General features: G+C 43.0%; 1 protein-coding gene across 1 annotated transcript in view; it reads left to right on the top strand.

Moving 5' to 3' along the window:
- The first annotated feature begins 10,675 nt into the window (after window positions 1-10,675).
- Window positions 10,676-23,326, top strand: part of SIGLEC1 (sialic acid binding Ig like lectin 1) — a 315,685-nt gene continuing 303,034 nt past the window's right edge. The window contains 2 exon segments of the mRNA XM_086960128.1: window positions 10,676-10,720; window positions 15,117-15,476. Of these exon segments, the coding sequence (XP_086816254.1) occupies window positions 10,708-10,720; window positions 15,117-15,476 (373 nt within the window). The 5' untranslated portion in view covers window positions 10,676-10,707.

The raw sequence follows: 23,326 nt of genomic DNA, 5'->3' as shown, positions 1-23,326 counted from the left end.
ATTTTGGGCCTGCCGGAGGGCTTGCTTATAGTTGGTGGGGACTTCAATGCAGTTGGGTCTGGGACCTTAGACCGTTTTCCATCCAGAGATCTTCGCAGTGCGCAGTCCTGGCTTCCCGATTTTTTGAACACCATGGGGCTTATCGATTGCTGGAGACTCCTCCATCCCGCTCAGCGGCAATACTCCTTCCACTCGGGGGCACACGGCAGCCTCTCCAGGATTGACTACGTTTTTGGCTTTGGCTGCCCATGCGTCAGCAGTCTCTGAGGCCCGCTTGATGGCCAGAGGCATATCGGACCACTCCCCGGTCTGGGTGTCCTTTGATTTTGACATCGTAGTGGCCTCTAGAGTAGCGCCGGTCAATCCGTGGTACTTCCGTAACCCTAAGACTCGCGACCTCCTGGCTAAAGCCATTGACCTTTATTTTTCCGAAAATACGGGCTCTGTGACGTCGGCCTCGTCCCTATGGGAGGCCTTCAAAACTGTTCTGAGAGGAGAAGCCTTCTCCTTAATAGCCGAGGCGCGCAGACGCAGAGATGAGGATGTGGTGCGGCAGGAATCAGAGATAGAGGATCTTGATTCTCAGTTGGAGACTGCTCCGACGCCTGCCCTGTTACATGCTCTCTCGCTCAAGCAGGCGGAGTACCGAGCCACTGCTACTGACTCTGCCAAGGTGATAGGCAGAGAACAGCAGGGGAGGATCTATGATGTAGGGGATAAGGCAGGCAAGCTTATTGCGTGGCTTGACAAGAAGGAGATGGCTTCCCGAGTGGTTCCCGAGGTGCTGGGTGATGACGGACTGGTTGTCACCGACCCCAGCGCTATAGTTACGGTCTTTGCCGACTACTTTGAGTCTGTATACACATCGACCTCTGATATGACCGAGGCGGACTCTACCTCTCTCCTTGAAGGGATTGAACTTCCTTGTTTGTCGGATACTGAACGCGATGACATGGAAAGAGGTATTACAGCGGACGAGGTGGCGCTTGCGATATGCTCCCAAGGTCTGGCAAAGCTCCCGGCCCCAACGGACTCCCGGTAGAGCTTTACAAAATAAAGGCTGATGCCATTGCTTTGCCTTTGCGGAACATGTTCCTGGAGGCGCGCGAGGCGGGTGAGCTCCCTCCGGACCAGCGACTGGCCACTATTGTGGTCATTCACAAAGATGGGAAGCCTAGAGACCTTTGCCGGTCATATCGCCCGATCTCCTTGTTGAATGCCGAGCCTAAAATCCTGGCTGAGTTATTGGCCAACCGGCTGGTGGGTGCGATCACCGACCTGGTTCACCCGGACCAATCGGGCTTTATACCTCATCGCAACACTGCCCTCAACCTCAGGAGACTCCATGCGGTCATGGCAAGGGCCAACACGCTCCGGGAGCCGTCCGTCAAACCATCTTTGGATGCGACGATGGCATTTGATTCCCTTGAGTGGAATTACCTGTGGGCAGTGCTGATGAAGTTTGGGTTTGGCCCTGAATTTATCAGATGGGTCAGACTTCTATATGCTAACCCGTTGGCCAACGTCACGGTCAACGGGCGAGTGTCAGCTTCTTTTGCTCTGCGAAAAGGCACCAGACAGGGATGTCCTTTGTCGCCGCTGCTTTTTGCATTGGCGCTTGAGCCTCTTGCCGCTTGGTTACGGACCCACCCAGACATTTGTTGGATGAAGGGGTCACCCGGCTTTGAGGACCGCGTGTCGTTATACGCGGATGACATTCTGCTCTACCTTACCTCCCCTTGTAAATCCTTGATTGTGGCCTGTGATGTGTTGTATACTTTCGGTAGATATTCGGGCCTGGTTATTAACTGGTCTAAATCTCACCTTTATGTACTGAACGGGGAGACTCCGCGTCTTCCCAGGGGCTGCGCTATACAGATCGCGAGGCAGGGGTTCAAATACCTGGGCATTTATATTTCAACCGATGCCCGGACGCGATACTCCAATAATTTACTTCCCCCTCTTGCACGCCTTCGGCGCGATGTGGAGGGGTGGCGCAAGTTGCCGCTGTCCCTGCTCGGACGTGCAGCATTGTTTAAGATGATGTCCCTGCCCAGGTTCTTGTACGCGCTCCAGAACACACAGGACCCTGTCCCCTCCGGGTATTTTAGGGAGGTTGAAGGTTTGCAGCGGACCCTCCTTTGGGAGGGGAGGCCGCGGATTGCTATCACCAAGTTGACGCTCCCTTGGTACGACGGCGGCATCGCTTTGCAGGATATCCGGCGGTACTACTGGGCCTCCCAGTTGGCCGCCCTTAACCACGGTTTCTAAGGACCGGCTGATAGTCCAGGGTACGCCATGGATCGGTGGCTCCTCGACGATGGGAAGTACTACAGAGCGCTATATTCGAGATCTCTGGATGGAGGAATGACAGGTCCCACTAAGACAGCTGTACATATTTGGAGGGCCATCACGAAGGCGCAGGGGTGGCAGGGTAGGCTTACATTGGCTACTCCGCTTTATGACTCTGATTTGCTGGGCAAATTGTGGCACGCAAAGGGGTTTGATCGGTGGGACCTTATTGGCATTTCTAAAGTGGATGATATGATGGCCAGGGGCGAGATAAAGTCTTTTGCCGCTTTACAAACGGAGTTTCAACTGGGAGCGACAGAATACTTTAGATATGCCCAATTGCGACACGCTCTTATGGCGGTGCTGCCGGTGGGTGAGAAGGTCCCTGAATCGTCCCCGCTGGAAGACAGGGTACTGGATTGCCACATGCCGGACAGTGCCATTTCATTGATCTACAAAAAATTGATCAATGTTCGCGCGGACCTCCTGTTGGGTGTGAGGGACCAGTGGGTGCGTGATGGTGTCGAATTGGACGATGAGGATTGGCAGTGTGCGGTGTCTCCTCCTAAGGAAGTGGCAATTCCAGCTAGATTACGTCTGGTCCAACTGAAAATTCTCCATAGAGTCTATGTGACTGGCCCCAGACTGATTCATATGGGACTCTCAGTGGATGGTCTTTGTAGGCGCGGATGTGGAGAACTGGCCACATTCATGCACATCATCTGGGAGTGCCATGCTATAGCCTCTTACTGGAGGCGAGTTCATGCGGTGATGCATGAGGTGACTGGTGTGGACTTGCCGGCAGAGGCCCGGCGTTGCCTGTTGAATGTGTGGGGCCCCATGGATTACAATAATGCTCAAACCCAATGGGTCACCCTGGGGAATATGGTGGCGAAGCGGGACATCGCCCAGAAGTGGGGGGCCCCGTCGCCCCCTCTGTGGAAGACCAATATGGATTGGTGCATGGTCCGCGAGAAGACGGTGCATGTGGCCAGGGGTAAGCCTAGGAGGTGGAGAACGGTTTGGGGGGCCTGGAATGAATATAGGGGCGATATCTGCCTACCTCCCTACGCTGACCCACTGGAAGTTCGACTTTCCCCCTAGCCCTCACTTCCAACCTACTTGTTATTCCAATGACATCCTGACTCCTTTCCCCCTGTTGTCGTTTAATTTACACAGTTTAGTTGCATTTTGTGGGCGCACGGCCCTGCCTACCCCCTGGAACTGGGTATTGTCGCTTTCGTACTTTTCCTTGCTTATTTACCCTTTCTTAGTGTTTCTTTAGTTTGTTACCTTATAGGTTTATTGTTACCGTATTATAAAATTAAACCTGGTACGATTTTTCAACCTGTACTGTGTACACCATATATCCGTTCTCCTATAATGCTGCCTAGCCTCCGGGATGTAAGGCTGAATAGCTGTGTGCCTTGATTTTTAAATAAAGGTTTTCCACAAAAAAAAAACAACAAAAAAAAAGAATTTTTTTTCTGCAGGAAGGTTTGCCTTCCTGCAGAAAAACAGTCCTGCCTGAATGCCGGCTCCTCTGCCCCATGGTGCAAGGGTACCAGCCTTGGTGCTAAGCAGCACACAGTGCACCAGCGCTAGGAGGCAGCAGAAATCTTAGTTAATATTGCTGTCTTCCTTTCACTCAAAGCAGAACATTTGCTTGCTGCCCTGCACTGCGTAAAATATGAGGTCATGTGCCCCTATACACATATCAGGAGTAGCTCCTGTCATGTGCTAGGTTTGAATTTAGACCCTTGGTACATCATCAATTGCTCTTTATTCAAACATTCGGTATGGATGAATAGATTCCTGGTTACCTTTGATGCCCTTGGTATATTCATGTCGTACAGAATTCACATATCTTCTGTTTTGGATTTTCGACCATGTATGTGTGTATGATTTTACCTTTTCCACATAAGTATCACAATAACAAAATTTCACTTTGCTTGCTTGGTGAGCATAATGCTGCTTTTGGAGAATTGAAACTTGGGACTAGAGTTCCCTCTAAGAAATGTACTGTAGAGGAAACAGATTGTGACAAAAGGGGAGCATAGTTCACAGTTGCACAAGACTTTTCTTCATTGAGGCACGCAATTGACTGATGGGAAGCAGTTTCGCAAAAGATTTAACCACAAATGCGTGGGGTGATGGCACCCTGCCTACTGGTCCCTCTTCTCTGGTTTCCAAACCATATACTGCTGAGTATTTCCCTCACATTTTGTAACATCTGGTCCTGCACATGCTGAACTCAGGCTTGCACTGCCAGGATTTCAGGGTCAACACACATCCAAACACAAGGTTTCTGTGGGCTCCCGACAAATGGGGGAGCAGAGTAGTATAGTAAGGTTTTCATCACTATACACTACCTGCAGGGCTGGGCAGGTTCAGAGACTTGGACCTTTTCAAAGTATGCCAGAAACATGAAGAGATTTGCAGAAGTGTGGGGTAAGATTATCTACTAACAGAAGTGTTCCCTTTCCATGTACTACTCCAGGCTAACAAATAGTTTAATTATGGTCAATGCAGCAGCATTGACTTTGTGGATTGATTTTCAAGTATATATATATATATATATCTATATATCTATATATATATAGATATATAGATATATATCTATATATATATATAGATAGATATATATATCTATATATATATATATATAGATATATATATATATAGATATATATATATATCTATATATATATATATATATATATATATATATATATATATATATATATATATATATATATATATACTCTCAAACCACTTCCTGAATTCTCCCAATGGCAGTCAGGCGAGGAAAGAGACACAGACCTCCGAGGTTTTCAAGTGGGCAGTATTTTATTCAGTGACCCAAACACAACGCGTTTCAAGCCCGTAAGCCCTTGATCACGTGTCACAGATTGAATACACCATCATTCAAATTTAAAGTGCAAGAGTGCCCCTCCCACTGTTTGCATCATAGATCACGTGAGAAAACATAGAAAAAATCCTGTTGGTATAGTTTTCTAGTATATTATCCAAATCGCTGTTTAAATAGGCATATTTCTATTGGCCTTTGACAGAAAAAATATAACATACTTCTATTGTTATAAATATATAACTTTGCATTAATACCATATCAATGTGCCACTGAATTTATAAAATAATAAATACAGTTCATATTAATTTAAAATTGCTTTTTGTGAAAGGCTGAATCCCTTTCTAATGGCCATATTTACAACAGTAATCATGGGAAATAAATAACCGGTTAAATCCGTTTTATTAAATGCCCCTATGTTGGATAATTTGTTATAAGATGTTAGTATAACTCAAAACAGTTCTTTTAGTTTTCACACATTACATAGTCTATAGTAATGGAGGGGTTTTAGAAAAGTGCTAAGAAGTGCATCCCATGAGAAGTCGTAAAGTGCAAGTGCAAATGGTGTAAATTTCTCAAATTAGTCAAATGTATGATTTGGGTCCGATTTACTGTATACCACAAGACCAAAAATTGATTCCTGGATAATACAGGTATAAACAGTATCTTAAAATCCCAAGAACATTTGGACATGTAAAAACAATTATTCAAATTTCATTGTTGTGTTTTGAGAAATTGTAAGTGAGGGAAAATTACGTATATAAAATTTATACACAATATTATTTACAAGGACAAATTCATGTATTTACAAAACTGAAATGTTGAACCAACGGGTTAAGCCCATGCCCTGCCCGGCTTGTACCACAGAAAGCTGCGCATGTCTTCCGTTGTATTCAACCCGTTGGGCCATTTGCAATCTAGGTCCAAGATGTATTTGGTCTCTAGTTGCCGGAGTTGGCGTTCTCTATTGCCCCCTCTCCTCTTTCTGCTAACAGCGTCTATTACATAGTAAGAAAGGCAATTGATGTTATTGGCATGCACTTTCTTAAAATGTCTGGCAACAGGATATGTTGCGTCGCTGTGCAGGATGGCCCTGATATGCTGCAATATCCTGACGTGCACCTGTAGTTTCGTGCTACCAACGTAGCGTAGTCCACACGTGCACGCCAGGACATATACAGCATATTCAGTTTTGCAATTGTAATTGCCTCTTATCAGATTGGAAGTTGTCTTGAATGGAGTGTAATATGAGGACATGTTGCACCCAAAATTGCACGCTCTAAAAGTCTCTCAGTAATAGCATAGGTCGAGCAGTCCAAGGCTTTTCTTGGGGGAGAGGGAGTGAACATGGGTTAATAACTCAAAATACGTGCAACAGCAATAAATAGTTGTCCATTCAAATACCTACTTTTATGAAAAAATAAGTATTTATTTTACTGCTTTTAACACAAAGGGAATTATGGCATTCAACATTCTAAATTAACTTACACGGTCCACTGACGTCAGGGCTCTAATGTTTCTTCATTTGGTTTACTGAGTCTCGCTCCCTCCTCATTCTAGTAATAGCAGTTATTCCCCATTCACTATAGGTGGCATTCAGGTGAAGCCCCATTAGTATTCCGTGTGTCAGGATTTCCCGCTCTGACTCTGTACTACAGTCAAAAATGCTCCTTGCTGCAGCACTAACTGGCACGCAGGTTCCCTAGGGCGGACTGGCCCAAAATCAGTCTTACCCGCACCTGAAAGCTAAGTTTAGAACTAAAGTCTAAAGGCCACATGCATCAATCTAGGATTTTGCATTTCCTAAATAGCGAAAATTAAGGAATCGCTATTTAGGAATTGCAAAATCCTATGCATCAAGAAATCCTAAATTCTTTTAGGATTTCTTAAATTTCGGAATTTGCGATTCCTTAATTGCGAATCGCAATTAAGGAATGGCATTACATTGATTCCTATGGGCCTAGAGGCCCATAGGAATCAATGCAGTTTTGCATTTCTTTTTTTAGGAAATCGCAATTTGTTGATGCATTGCAAGGGTGCAGAGGGGGGTCCAAAGGACCCCCCCCCACCCTGAAATGTATTTTAAAGTGCATGTTTCACACACACATGCACACACATGTCCTAAGGACATGTGTGTCTGTAACATGACACTTTTCAAAATGCATTTTTGTGCTTTTTGAAACAATTTCGCAAAGGGTCATCCTCGTGTTAATTTGCACTTCCTATTTCAAAATTCGCATTTTTAAAAAAATGATGCATTGCCATTTAAGGAAATCGCACAAATGCGATTCCTTAAATGCATTCTCATTTTTAGGAAATGCAAAAAAAAAACGATTATTGAAAAAATGTTTCATGCATCCCAAAAACGTATTTAGGAAGCACAAACGGCCGATTTTACCGATTCGCACCATTTGCACTTCCTAAATAGGTTGATGCATGTTGGGGTAAATTCTCTACATCACAAGGCACACTGAACTAACCCCAACTCTTTCATAGTAAAACATGCTCTTCCATGCCCCTTCACCCTCATCTTATTCAGTCACCTTCCATTTCTAGTCTCACTCGGTGCTACTCTCCAGATATTCATGGTCCAGAGCGACTGTGGCAACCCAGTGAAGCCATTACTGATAACCAGGGGCAAGCAAAAGCTTTCAAAAAATATTTGGCTTCTGCTACTTATACAAACTTATAAGCCTTGAATAACTAGAAAATGTGGTCTACTCGAATGCTGCGGACTTTGAACCTGAACTTGGAATCCAGCCTTAACACTTAACATTGTGTGATCCCGGGCAAATCACTTGTAAATCAAGATGCAAACTCTCTGAACAATATGTATTTCATTATCATTGGCTTATAATTACTTGTGGGGCCGATAAAATATTGGCCAGGCAGCAACCCTACACATCTCCAGTTATTTCTTCATTTAAAAATCACCGGGTAACTCATGCTTGGCGCAAATCCTAACACCTGCACGGTAGCGAGCCATATCAGCCTGCCCATCCACGTGCATAAGAGCTTAGTACCAACTAGGGCTATAAAACATAGTGTTGTCATCAATGACTTCATTACAGATGTCCCAATGATGTTATCAATGATATCATAGAATGTGCCATGAGTGATGTAATATGTGAAATATTGCATGGTAAGGGGTTTGAGTTCAGTTAACTATAAGTGGAGAATGTAAAATGTTAGCACTGACATTTTCACCAAACTATTACATCACTTTAACCTTTGTTTCACAGCACGGGGTTGACCTGGAGTGGGAATAGTAAATCTAATCTGTCTGAATTCCAATGCTTTTCATACTGCGGTTATGATTGGAGTGGGAATAGTAAATCTAACCCCTCCGAAGTCCAGAGATTTCCCTCTAGTTGCTTAAATTTGAGTAGGAAAGCAAATCTATGCCATACAAAGGCCAACACTTTTCCTAATGTTGTATGAATGGATTTATATTAACTATTTTTTGTATTGTTGTTTAAATGTATTTGTTTATATATATATATATATATATATTTTTTAATGTTTATATTGAATTTACAAAAATTTATTTTTATTTGAAAATATTTGCATATTTATTACTTTATTTTATGAATATCGTTTTTTTAATTTATGTCTTGTTAATGTTAATACTACTGATACCATTTTTTAAATTGTTAAAATATTGTTAGCATTTTTTAAATATATATGCATATATGTGTATGTTATGGGTATAATTAATTTAAAGGATCGAATAAACCTATTTTTGTACGTTCATAAATTAGGTTATGAATATATTTTTTAATTGTTTATTTATTGTCCGTTGTCTCTTTTTGTTACTGAGAAAACAGAGTAAAAGGACAATTTGTTTGGCAACAATTTGTAAACGTAATCAAGCTGCAAAGCGAAACGCGTTGTTTTCCTGCTGCTGAATAAAATTGCGTGCACAGCAACCTTCTGAGAGTCAGGTACGTCTGTTCGAGAGAATGGAAAATGCTGTGATATATATATATGTGTGTATATATATGTAAACAATTAAATAACTGTTTTATGCTTTATAAAACCATTAAATAAATAAATAAATATGTAAACAATTAAATAACTGAATGAAAGTATTTATTTTACAGTAGATTATTTATACCTAATTTACTATTTTAAATAAATACTTTAAAGATGATATTTATTAAAAAAAGAAATCCGACCTTATTCTGGGCGATATTCTCTTTCACGATATTTTTGACATATTTTCATCATTTAGATTATAGGTATAAAAACATAAAAAACACCCGAAGCATTTGTTACCTTGTCTGATGGCTTTAGTGATCGATTTATGTCCTTAATTCTGTAACAGTGTGAAATTTCTGTATCTTGATGATAATACATAATTGAAAATCAAAAAAGCTTGTTTGAAAACAATTTATAAAAACATAATATTTTGGTAAACTATATGCGTGTCACGATATTCATGTCAGTCGCTATTGCTCTTCACAATATTTTGCCATATAACTATAATTTTAATACCTACTTGTGCTTACCTGTGATGTGGTGACTCCCAAAGTAATTATTTAAAATCTTACCTGCGATGTATTGTAGTGGTTGCGATGAAGTGACTTCCAACCTATAACTCTTAGTATAATAAAAGTGTACCATGTAGACAACCCGACTGCTTGTTGAAGAATGCTCTGTGCAAAGTACAACCTTGGATTCCAAGATGTCTGCCACAGGCAGCTAGCAGCTACTATTCTCCATGCACACCTCTTTTGGTGTAGGCCTAATCTAGTCGCCTTGTTTTGCACTATCTGGAGCCTTCTGGGACTCCTGTGAATGCTACATTGGGTTAACCCTATCTAGCTCCTCCTAGCTAGTTAGTTCCACAGAATCGTTCTCAGAGCTCAAGGATTGCAGCGGAATTATGCAGGATCCCAAGAGTTACAATGGGGATTGTATGTAAAATGAAGGTTTCATCGGAGCACAGATCATTAAAGCATAACACCATGGACAGACACTCTTCAAGTGATTTAGAAATGTTTGACTATTTTAAATTTTGTTGAATTAGCATAATGGGATTACGGGGATGTGATCTTAAAGGTGTTTTAGTGCAAACTTCCTTTCAGTGCTTCCAACGTGGTAAAAGTAGAGCAGCAGTTAAGGTTGTAATTAAAACATATTTAATAGATATAGGTTTTCCGAATTTACCCTGCATTGTTGCACACATACATTGAATGCAGACATTATCCTGTAGCTAATTGTTCTTTACAAACATTTAAGAGTATTGCTTGCTTTGGTCTCAGACCCCAAAAGTCTGGTGTTAGTAGTAGTCCCACAATTACGCCTGCTGGCTCACTCAGTTGCACATTATAAGAGTTAAGAAGCTCTAGCAACCATCTTTTGTGGGCTCAAAATTGGTGCTATACTGTGAATGACAGTAGTCAATGACACTGGAAAACAAATGTACTCATTTCTGATGGAACCTATTGCTGTCTTACAAAATCTTTGAATTTCTTCTTTGTATTTCTTTTGGATCACAGAAAAGAAGAATGTTTGTAATACAACTATTTTGGCTGGCGACTATGGTTTTCCAAGGTATGGTGGCATGGTTATAATGCGTTACTTACTTGTGTTTATCATTTGCCACTCTATATTTATTTTATTGCTTTCTGTAGGACCCTTCCTACCAAAAGGCAGATCCAGAGTATTTTATCTATAAGGGGGTTACTGAGAACCGCAAAGCAATACATTAATTTTTTATCGGTGGAATCGTATAAATACTGTCCAAGCCAAACTGGGATAAGTTAAAGCAGCGCCTGACACTGGTTTCACTCATTATACATTTACAGTATAGGTTCCAACTAAACACCTGCAAGCTTAGAGTGCTGCATAAAGTATGTAAAGCTAACTTATTTCGTGAGTTTATTGACCTAGATTGCTGGTATTTTGAATCTGCCACCAGTGACAGTATAACAACTAATTTCTCTCTATATGTGTTTATTCCTTAAACATGGAAATTAATTCAGAAACACCAAAATAGCAAATTTGACTTTTACCCTATGGCTTCACAGCTTGGCCTTACACCCCCCAAATATGAAATGTAAAACATGACAAAGGGCTGACAAATAGCCTTCGGACACTGTATACAAAACTTCAGTGTGAACTTATCAAGCCCAAGCCATCATAATATGTTTGGCCTACCTCTGACAGTAAATATGCCAACTTTAATCTATACCTTGAAGCCCACAAGCTCTAGTTACATAATGGTTAGGAGTGAAGCACAGATGGGCTAACTTACATTTTTCAGTAGTAACAAGGATGTTATGATAACTTACTTGTTCCAGTAGTACCAAGAATATTATGGCAATTCAGGTTTCAGTAGTAACAAGGATTTTATAATTCACTTGTTTAGTAGTAACAAGGATGTTATGATAATGTGTGGGTTTCAGAGGTGACAAGGGCACTCAACTGACACTTATGCTGTGGCCGCTGTGCATTTGAAGAGTCCGACATGAGTCAAAAAGCCTTCTTTGTATCCTGGGCCTAGAATAGAATAAATTGTCCATTCTCCCAACATTTGGCTAATTGCAGAATATCTTACAGGCCTCAAACATGTTACATTGCATTCTCATAGTGGCAGGAAAGAAACTGACATCAAGTGCTTTCACCTCTTTACTTCACCCAAGTGGAAAGTAAATTAACTTGCCTCAGTGTCCCTTTGAACTTGTAGAAATTCTGCAGGTCTGCAAACTTTCGAGAAGCAGTTTCCAGTGATCTAGTTCTTAACTCCTCAGTGTTTGTTTATTGATCTTGTGCTGAGAAAGACTCAAAACACGTCATTCTTCCAAGCACGAAAATGCCATGCTCAAAGTTGCCAATTGTGTTAATTTTAGTGTTTACATTTGCGTTTACTTGGGGTAGAGTTCGCCGACTTGTTTTACTAACACAATGTGTGAATTATTGCAGGTCTGGCTGACTTTCCATGACGTGCCACTGAAGGGCTGTGAGTATCAGTCTCAAATATGCCTCATGGCTTCATGTCAGACTGCAAACTCGTAGCCGGGATTAATTTATTAGGAAGGCATACTTCTCCCATAACACTGTGTGCTACTGGCTACAAATCTCAGACTGGCTGAAGGTGTCACTCATGACATAGGGAAATTTGGCAGTACTAAGACACCAGTAATGACCACATCTGAGTGTCACTCATCTCACGTCAGCACTGGCACTGAAAGGCTAGCAGGACGGAGTAATAGACAGTCCAATGCCAGAATAAACTGAAAACAGCTGGTATGACTGGGTAATTGTCAGTCACATGGGAGAAATGCTTCAGAAAGGCTTGTAGGTCTGGTTCAGTGTCAGTCATATGCAGGGCCACTGGAATTATGCAGCAGGTGAGGTTCAAATTATGCGGTAGGGTTGAGTAAATTAAGCAGCAAAAAATGTGGCATAATGCGGCACATTTTGAAAAAGGATTACTTCATTATTTTGTTCTTTTTACACTTGTTAACACTGTCTGGGGATGGGGTCATTAGTACCAGTTTAATACCCAAGTATAGCAATAAGCAACAGAAGGTGACCAGTCAACCTTTGCAAAAGGCCTTCGCCTGTACAGCAACAGGTTCCGCTGCGTTTTTGTAACCTTTGAACTGTTTGAGCTAGAAACAACATTTTGTTTTGTTAAAATCTGCAGTTTATGCAGCAGATGTTGGATTATGTGAAAAATACGACAAATCTATAATTATGCGAAATTTGCTGCAGCCACACAATCCATAATTCCAATTTTTCTGGTCATATGCCACTGAAAGATCAGTAGAATTGTACATTCAGGATCACCTTTCAAAGGTTGCCTGGGTTGAGGCATATCAGTCACAAATGAGTCTGCATCTGAAAGGGGATTAAGTGGGGGCATAGTCTGGCAAGTGCCATACAACCTTGACTGTCTTTACCCCAGCGCTACGTGCTCACAGCATTTAAATGATGTAAACTTGAAAATACATCATAGGAGTATCAGTAGAGCACACATTCACATTAAGGGATCTCTTAGTGCGATTGACAAAGGACTGGTACTTATGGTTACTAAACTCAAAAGTGCTAATTTTATCAACCTTGAAATGATGAAAGGCTGAGGGGACACTGAGATTTACACATCTGACCATGGTGTCAGATACACATTGCTGCAACTGAGCCAACCCCACTGACTTAAGGTAGTGATGACCTGAGCTAATGCAAATATTTTGATACTTGTTCTATTCCTAAAGGAAACAAGACCAAGTGAAGACGTGGTGGGTCCAGTAAGCTATGTTTAGTTATTCAACCTGTAAGTGTAGTAGCACTTTGTTGTTTTTCATACCAAGACTTAGAGTTCTAGTACAAGTCACACAAATGATTTCTAAAACTACTATTTGCATTCTGCTTTTCATTCACTTTGTCCCAATCCCAGAGCTCTGCCAAGAAGTGTGGAGTACTTCATAATTAATACTCAAGTTTGGCAACAAAGAGGCTTTTTGGCTTAATGGTTGCTGTGGTAGGCTCACCAAGACATGGGTATAGGATTACAGGAGTTGCCAGGAACTAACGCTATACACAGCAGATTTGTGCGAAAAGGAAGAAAGAAGCTCACGTCGGGAACACCCAAAGACATCTGCTTTTTCACTAGATCTTGTCAAAGTAAAGACACCTTAAATAATGTCCTTTAATGTGGGCGGCAGAGGCCTGGAACAAACTTCCACTCGCGCTCAGACAATCTCAGGACCTAATGCCCTTTAGGAGAGAGCTTAAGACCTGGCTCTTCACCCACTAATCCCAGCCACTCATACCAGCTCAATCAAGCCAGCGCCAGGACACCTCCGGGTAACAGAGCGCTCTACAAATGTGATAAATAAATAAATAAAAATAAATTTTCTCAAAGACGCCCGGCGCCTCACTCCATGGGAAACAAATGATAGGTGCGCAGTTTGAACATGCTTCTCCTTGATCTGAGATATCTTTATCTGATTTTAATGGACAGACTTCAGGGAGGGCTTAGGAAACTCACACAGACACACAAGACTGAGATTGCCCTTTACCATTTTATAATAGTCATTTCTGGGCTAGCTCCAGCCAGAAAGCCTAAGTATTTCCGCTTGTAACTGCTTAAAGGGATGCACCTCTGTAAAGTGGCTGTCAGTGCAGTGTGCTCTGCTGCCCACATGCAACTCAGACAGCATGTTGGTCTTTCTCTATTGTAGGTTTGCTAGTTACTACAATATGAAATTCATGATGAGGTGATAGCATACCACATTGCTTTGACACAGGGCCGCTTTAGAGTTTGGTGGATGGAGTTTACTGCATCGGGAAGTCAGAGGACATTAACTCTGTTATTGTAAGAGACCAGCGTCTACCTAATTTAGAGATTTCCGCAGCCCCAAGACATCTCTATACATTGACAGAAACTGCCATCAATGCATTTCCTGTCCCTGCAGGAAAAGTTTGACTGGTGGGACTGTCAGCCATGACAGTGGCCGGGCAATCATTTCAAACGCTTTTAGTTTTCAAAGACAAACAAAAAACTAAAGCCATTTTGTTTCTTTTCCTGTCCCTCAACACCCCGTTTTTTGTGGCAGTGATGGACCGGTAAAATAAAGGCATTCCACCATCCACACAATATAGAGTAGACAGTGTAAAGCCCTTCCTCCGACAGCCCATACTCCATTAGGCCATAGAAGGAAGTATTGCCTTAATGAAGCCAACATGGACTTTGTGTTTGGAATAATTATCGTCTGCCCAACTCTAAATGAGGTGGCCTAACCAAGGGTTTGGCTGGCAGGGTACTCGGTTTCTTTTGTGACGGAGCACCCTATCTGCCAAACTCGAAATCTGGCCTGTAGCAGAACAGGTGGATAATAGCAACATTGAACATTTCCTGGAATTGCTTGTTCACAGCTATTCTAAAATGATGAAACATCCATCCTACATTATTTACTCACTGTTCATTTTGTCTTTGATACAGGATGGGGGTCTACTTGGAACGTGCTGTGCCCAGTTCAACTGAAAACTGTGAAGGGGTCCTGCTTATTCATCCCATGTGAATTCACCTTCCCCAGTGATGTGATGACACCGAATGGAATTACTCCCATCTGGTACCAAGACAACAATGGCCAAAAGGTTGTTGTCTACCATTCCACCTCCACCGAGATAGGTGGGAGGTTTCAAGGACGCACTGAGCTTCTTGGTGACCCCAGCCAGAAGAACTGCACATTGCTCATCACCAATGTGGCGAAGGAAGATGCAGGAAACTATGCTTTCAGATTCGAGATAGACGACATTAACCGTTGGTTGGATAAAAAGGGTGTCGCAGTGACTGTTACTGGTGAGCATTAAGATGTCTCTGTGCTGACTATTTTGCTGATGGTCCATCCATAGCTACTTGGATCATGTTACTCCATTAATAACTATAATATTATGAATGAGTGCTGATTGCATGGCCAATTCTTGCTGCACATATAGGAACTTAGGTTATGGTCTCAACCATAAATATCCATTGTGGCTTTTTGTGATAAACCATTATTTTTTCAGTTTTGGGTAGGTACACTTCCGATCAAATGACATAACACACTTGATAACAAATGCTCTTTCTGCCATGATCTACAAGAGACTCTACCGCATATCCTAGTTTTATGCCCTCCATACAAATTACCACCGATAAAATGGCTAAAACCAATCTGTCTCGATATGGGCACCAGGTCGTGTAATATTGCCCTACGCTTATTGAAAACTAGCGCACAGGAGTCAATTGTGATTGTCGTGGCAACATTTTTAGGCTGGACATGGAGGCTTCAAACTGATCTTAAATATCAGATAACAGTGAATCTCTAATATATGTATGTTGTACTGCTACTGCACTGTATTTTCGCTGATTGATCAGTCTTTTTTATAGTTGTATATAGTGTAAATAATTTCTTATGTTTTAATCAATTTGGTACTGGGTGTACTGCAAAGTAAGCAATTTAATTGTCTGAACAATGTCTGAAATTGTTTTAAAATTCTGTTTTAGTGTCAGATTAGGATGTTCCTAAATTGTATTTTTAGCGTGTCTTCTTTCTGACTTAGTATAAAGCAATATTGTCGTGAAGGTCTTCACTGTTACGTGTTGATGCAGTATAATGTCTTTCTTAAGCCAATGTATATATTTTATGTGTCTTTTATGATCAGCAAGATCGAAATAAAGACTTAATAGAATTGAGAAACTAGTATGGAAGACTGTCACCTTCCATAAAATTCTCTTACATTGTATAATATTTTCTTTAGATCAGAAGCAGTAACTGAAATTGATTTTGAGAGGTTTATATATAAATCTGAAATCAAATTTCAATGATGTGCCTCTGTACAACCATGATTGAAAGTATACATCATGAATTGAATGATAAAAGTACTTAAGTGAGTAGCGATATCTGATGTCTTGCCCTACACAGTAGTTGTAGATGTGAAGAGAAACTTACATTTCATAATTGCCTGAAATTGTAAAGCACTCTTGTATCCTTTGGGATCTAGCTCGCGCTATATAAAACTTTATAAATAAAAATTAAATTTACTCATTGGGCGCTCACGTAGTATACAGCTGGCATCTTCTTACAGGTTGTCCAGTAAGGAGGTGTGGAAATCCTTATCCAGTTATCAGATTGGGTCTATTGTGCAAGAGAAGTCTTGCCTGGTAAAGAAGACATCCGACACTTTGATGGGACCTGTGACACTACCTTGAAATATGCCTCTTCTCACATGACTCGTCTTACATCCCTCTTACTTTATTCTGTTGTTGGAAATGTGTAATTTACAGACATTACAGGCAGCTTGTGATTGTCTCAGGCATTTTTCTTGACTCTCCTCTTTAAAATCAAGAAGTCCAGATTGGCAAAGGAAAGTCTTCCAGACCATTAGGTGGATTGCAGTTTGTCACTTAAATACATGACATCACGACGTTGACAGCGATACCAGCAAAATTAATATAGTGGGTTCATCAGAACTGGATCTGACAGAACTGTTAATGTTTTGAACTGAAAGAAGGAGAATGTTGCAATAGTTTACAATATCTCCTACTTTTACAAGGAGTCAGAAGTACCACCTGAAATTGAACAAGTCTATGAGATAATTGTCAAAAGTGTAGATTGTCGGCCACCTTTCACTCTTGTTTGTATAGAACAATGTGGTCAGGTGACTGTTTAGTCTCTGAAGGGAATTACCTGCACAAGGCTGTTCCAGGCACGTGCAATCAAGTTGTAAGATGGTGTCTATGGTGGGTAGGGCACACCATGTCAAATTAGATGGGTGATTGCATGTGACAAGTAGGCTTTAATTGTGCCCCTACATAATCCCATGGTGCCAGATCCTGAGATGGCTTGCCAGCAGTATGAGGTGATTATTTTTTTTTGCTTTGTCACTGACATTTATGGTCTACCAACAACACTCACTTCATCGTTCACACTCTCATGAGGCATTATCCAGAGTCTCTTTGATTCGCTCATATGGCGGGACTTAGTCCATTCTCGTTCTCTTACTCTGGTTACTATGGTTCTTGCTGGTAGTCGTGACTTGCTTCTTCTCTTAGGGCATCACCCTTCCTTTTGCATGTCATGGTAAAAAGTGCCATTCTAAGGTTGTCAAAAACTGTTCATTAAAGAATAGTTGATGTTCAAATGTAATTAGTTAAAATGAACAAGAATGCATCCAAGATATTATTAGCTTAGATGACCATGTTGCTACCGGACAAAGTGGCCACCTTAACTGAATCACAGTGCACTGGGAAAGCTTATGTCACAATGCTCCAGCTGTCCTGCAGGACTATTCCCTTTAATAGTGCGGGATATGACATGACAGAAATAGTCTAAATTTCCATACTTCATCTTTATATATAACAGGCAGCCCATCCCGACGTTGTCTGGGTATGAATTGCTGCAGGCCAGTAGTATATGGTTTTGTAGGATTTCGTTTTGATAGCATTTCTTATCTGTGACAGGCCTGTGAAACGCTCAGATTCACATTGCACTGCTGATGCACTTAAGAAGCGCGTTCAGTAGTGTGTGAACTCGAGTTTCCCTACTTTATTTTTCCTTGCAATATTATATAGCGCAAACTCGACAACATGGCATGAGCACAATTTACATTACAGAAGAACACATTCATTTGTGGTAGGCACGAGGAGACAAAGCGATTTGCCTGGAATCACAGGATGTTGAGCTGATGCCGAGATTCGAACGTAGCTCCCCAGCTCTAAAGTTCGCAATTCTAGAATTTGTGGCAGGAGGTGTGTCTAAAAGTGTATGTCAGTGCTGGCCATCAATGAGAGACCTGTGCATTTTTCAAATGGGTGGTGAAAAAAATATGGAGTATGTTGCTGGAAATGTGGGCCACCGTGCCACCAATGTAAACACCCATTAATACGCAACTTTCTTTCAAAATACCATCACTCCGCATACTTTCATTACGAAAGTACCATGACCCCAAAATGCAAATGTAGTATACTTGTAAAGCGCACAGCTGCCCATCACCGGGGCGTCCCGGCTCTGTATAATGCTGTGGAACCCTTCCTGGCTCTCCCTGTGAGAAGCCCCTCCTGGGCACCCCCAAGGTGAAGCCAGGCATCCCAGTGTTGTAGGGGCCATTGTGGAGATTAAGCAAGCTATTGCCCAGAGTTGCAGCGTGGGACCCCATGATTAGAGTAGGCGCCGAGGCGAGAATTATCGAGTCCGCAGACAATGAGCCTAAGACCCTGCCGCGTCGGGAATTGAACCCCGGACCAGACCTCTGCATCAGGGTCTGCCGCTCTAATCATTAATAGATCATCACATATAGGGGCAGGATGCACACCGGTTTATACATTTTTGCAGTTTTGTTCATGTTTCTTTGCTTTGCGTAGACTGTTGAGTGCTATGCCCAAAAGCACTCAATGATCATGACACAATACCAATGGGGCGACAACTCACCCCAACCAATCGCACTGCTAGGTTGTGCCTACATCAGCAACCTCATCATAAATGTACTTCTTTATGTATACTTTGCTTTTTCTCCAACTTTATACTTATTCATCTTCGTTATTCTTTCTCTCAACATTGTTAAAGATCCACACGCAGTGTGAAAATGCAATTTCTCAGGTTTCTGATGTTACCACTATGTCTATCCGGACCTCCTTAAAAGAACACGAATCAGGCATACGTCATTCAGGGCAGTATTTTATTCTAAAAAAAAATGCATTTCGTGCTTGAAGGCACTTCTTCAGAGGTCACTACAATCGAAAAAACAAACAACATTTTTATTTAAGTGTTGGTTTTGAAACAGATAAATAAAGGGCAGTGTCATTTACAATGCCAATAGCTTAATCTCACAAATGCGAGACCTATTGCATTTGCACCCACACAGAGCCACATGCACCCACACACAGAGCCACCCCCCCCCCCACACACAGAACCCCCCCAACACACAGAACACCCCCCACACACACACAGAACGCCCCCCCACACACACACCCCGCCCCCCCCCCCACACACACACAGACAGAACCCACACACACACGGAACCCACACACAGACGGAACCCCCCCACACACACACACACTGACTTTCCTGTCATCCAGAGCAGAAATCTTGACTTACCATAGCTGTTCTCTACTCTGAGTACACATACTCACTCACCCGTGCAGGTGGGGCTATTAAATAGCTGTGCCTTCTGCAACATATACGGACACGTTGATGTATAAGGCAACTGACCGATACAGCCAAGAAACATTCAAATGAAGCCATTTGATGGGTGAGTCATTGAGGGCTCTGGTCGGGGCTGTTAAATGTAAATGAAAATGACGCACATTAGGAGCTGGCAGCGGTCAGTAGCAGTGTCATGCAGCAATGGTCCCTGCGGGAGTGTGTCAGGCAGAGAAAGAAGGGGCGAGGCTGCAGACGTACCACTGGGCAGGGTTTTTAAAGTATGTCCCAGCACCGTGGAACAGAACCCAGGAGCCCACCATGGGACCCAGCTTCATGTGCTAAGGGGTCCAGCTTGAATGAGGGGTGATTCAGGGGTTCAGAGCCACACCAACATTGAGGGTGTGGCAATGACAAAAGAGGACACCCTTTAAGTGGGGAGACGGGAAATCGACGAGCGAGAAAAGTGACACCAAAAAAGGCAGGGGTAAACGCCGTGATTAAACAGGACATAGAATGGACAACAGACATTGGGTATATAAAATGGTACATGAGAAGTGTGGGAGATTGAGAAGTGCGTTCCAAAGTTGGCTGCGGTTTGAGGCACAGTGGGTCTTCTAGAAATAGACGAGGGTTTAACAAGGAACTTCTCAGGTGTGGGGAGACATGGCACTGGAGGAAGAAGGGTGCACAAAGTAAGGAAAGGGGAGTAGTAGGAGAAGGAGGCCAATAGACAAGAAAGCGGGGATTACCAAGGGAAAGGACAACCCTCGATCGAACTAGTGCACATTTGTCCGTCCCTTTAGGACACCGTACTGTGAGGGTCAATCAGTACCTCTCCCGTCAGGGCATATAATCCCACCCCCGCAGCCCTTAGAGAAAGCGACGACCTCGGCCACAATTGTCAGTCTTTGTCTAACCGTAAGTCCTTAAAGTTCGACCATGCACACAAGCGGAAGACCCCCAGCCCCGGATGCCAGTGCAAAAGTACTTATTCCCAGGATCCTTTGGGTAGTCTGTCAAATCCCTTTGCGTGGTGGGAAATTTAGTTTGAGTGCCTCACTGATGTTTGCTTTCTGGGAACTAATCCTAGATCACATCAGGCTCTTAAACAGAAGACATTGCTCTCCAGGGTCCTGAGGTGGGCGAGCCTTCCACAGGTGCTGGTCCTGGCCCAGGAACCCCTCTCCTGGGGCGCTCAGACCCTCCAGGTGAGTCTGATACTCACAGCCGCTGTAAGATCCGATTGTTTGCTGCATCTGTCTCTGCAGTCTTTCGCGCTCCCTCGCCCTCACCTGGGACAGCCAGAGGCTGGACTGCAAACTACTGCGACGAGGTGGGCTACCTGGAGCACCGGGAGGGCCTGCTGCAGACAGGTGAGCCTCTGCTTCAGACCGAAAGCGCCTAGAAGCCGATCTCTGTCTGCAGCGCTGTGCTGCTCAAGTTTCACTTTGTGCTAGAAGTAAACTGTGCAGTTGGTGCTCATTCATCTGTTCATCCTGCTGCAGGCAGGGGGTGTATGTAAAGGGGAGAGATAGTGTTTTGGGACTGGAAGTGCACAGATGTGCTTCACTTTGTGGTACTGTGCTGTTCATTCCGGTGCGAACCGGTGTTTTAGCTTTTTACGCATGACACGCCTAAAAGCAATTCAGTTCGAAGCGCTATGAAGGATACATATGTTGTCTGTTCATCCACCTACAGACTAGGCTATGCGTAAAGGGAAGCAGCGTGCAGTACAATTTCTTTCTACTAGGAGGAGCCTAGAAGGCATTTAGTCCAAATTTAGGTGCTATATAAGTGTCTTCAATTATTCGTTCATTCTGCTTAGACAGATGGGAAGCTGAAATCACCGTTTTCTTATCAGAAAAGGAAGGTAGCTGTCTCCGGGGGCAGGGGGCATTCATGATAGTGCCCTGGGTCTGTGCAGCACACCTAGAAAAGCCCAGCTTAGACTTACTTCTCATCAACGTCATGAACTAGCAGAGATGTGTGTACAACCAGCTGGTCGCAGTTTTGAATTTTACGGTTAACTCGGCTTAGTCGATGAAAACATTATCCATGCTGCGAGGATTAGTGGCATAGTTACAGCGCAGAGAAGCCTTACAGTGTGGCCAGCTTACTGTACTAGGCAGCATTTATTAAACTATTGGGATGAAGTCTGTGCTTCAGTGCGCTGCCCCTTTATGTTGTGTACCTTATTCACATTTGTAAAGCAGCAACCACCAGTCTCATGGCACTTTAAGAAGGTGTTCTATTCGGGCGCCCTCTCCTTCAGATCTGGGAAAGCCATCAAACTGAAGGGCGTTTGGTTGACAGGTTGTGCTTAGTTTTCTGTGATTGCAGCGTTTGTTCATTGTTTAGACTTGGTGGAAAGCGTGGGGGCTTTCAGTTCAGTTTACATAACCAGAACCCATGAGTTTTAGATTCGGAGGTATCCTTTAATATTAATAATTTACCTCCAAGGAGCAACACAGAGCGGTGCACAGAACATTTGTGTTGTAGCCGAGGCTTCCAAACGTCAGGGTTTGTACACAGGACAGCTGCTGTATGGTGCCCGGGTTTCAGAAAAAGGATGTGGTGGGTGGGGCCAGGGACACTGCTGGACAGCACACTTTCCAGTTTCCTTTTTTGATATTTACTTCTTGAAGCACCATGAGATAAACTTGCCAGAATCCCTTGCATTTTTCTTTGGTGAAACGATTAACTGGCCACAGCCGATTTGGGGATACCCGTGGTCTTCTGGGACAGAGAGTGCCACTTCTTCATGGCGGGACAGCGAACCCGCTTCGTCCACACACTTTGTAGCAGCGATCTTTCTGGGGCACAACACGGGGGAAGAAATTACTCTCACGTCTTCCCACAGTGGGACAGGGCCCACGGTGATTCAGGCCTTTTGATGACGGCCTCGGGCAGTAATAAATGCGACCAATTAAGGAAGAGCCTCTTTGTTCACGAGCACTCGGCAACTTCTCGCGGCAGCAGTCAGCCTGGAATGGCTGCCGCAAAGCTCCGACATTTTCGCGATTCGGGGGGGGGGGGGGGGTATGGGTGGGGGCAGGGGGTGTTTTTTTGCAGTTGAGTGACGGATGACATCACAGCTTAAAAACACGCCCCCGAATCACAAAAAGACGATGCTTGAACAGAGTGACACCCCTTTCCTCCAATGGCTGGCTTCCGTTTAGGAAGCCAGCCAAGGGAGAAACGGGCAGGTTCAAACCCCATTGTAGCCAAAACATTAAACCTTGGGCTCCGCCCCACAATTCTTTTGCAGTGCGACGCTAGGCCCGAGACCTAAAAACCACCCCAGACATGTGATCAGAGACAGGCAGCAAATGGCTACGGTGAGAAAATGCCAACTTTCTAAAAGTGGCATTTTCAGCATTGCAATTTAAAATCCAACTCCACTACAAGGTAGGAATTCAAGTTGTGATTCCAGACACACCAAACTTGAAAGAATCAGCTCTTACCATTGGGAAATTATGCTTGTAAATTATAATAAGGCAATTCTAATGTTATCCTATGGGAGAGATAG

The sequence above is a fragment of the Lissotriton vulgaris genome, chromosome 3_1 (genome assembly GCF_964263255.1).
Source record: "Lissotriton vulgaris chromosome 3_1, aLisVul1.2, whole genome shotgun sequence".
Lineage (NCBI taxonomy): Eukaryota > Metazoa > Chordata > Amphibia > Caudata > Salamandridae > Lissotriton > Lissotriton vulgaris.
This window is presented reverse-complemented; position numbering and strand designations above follow the sequence as displayed.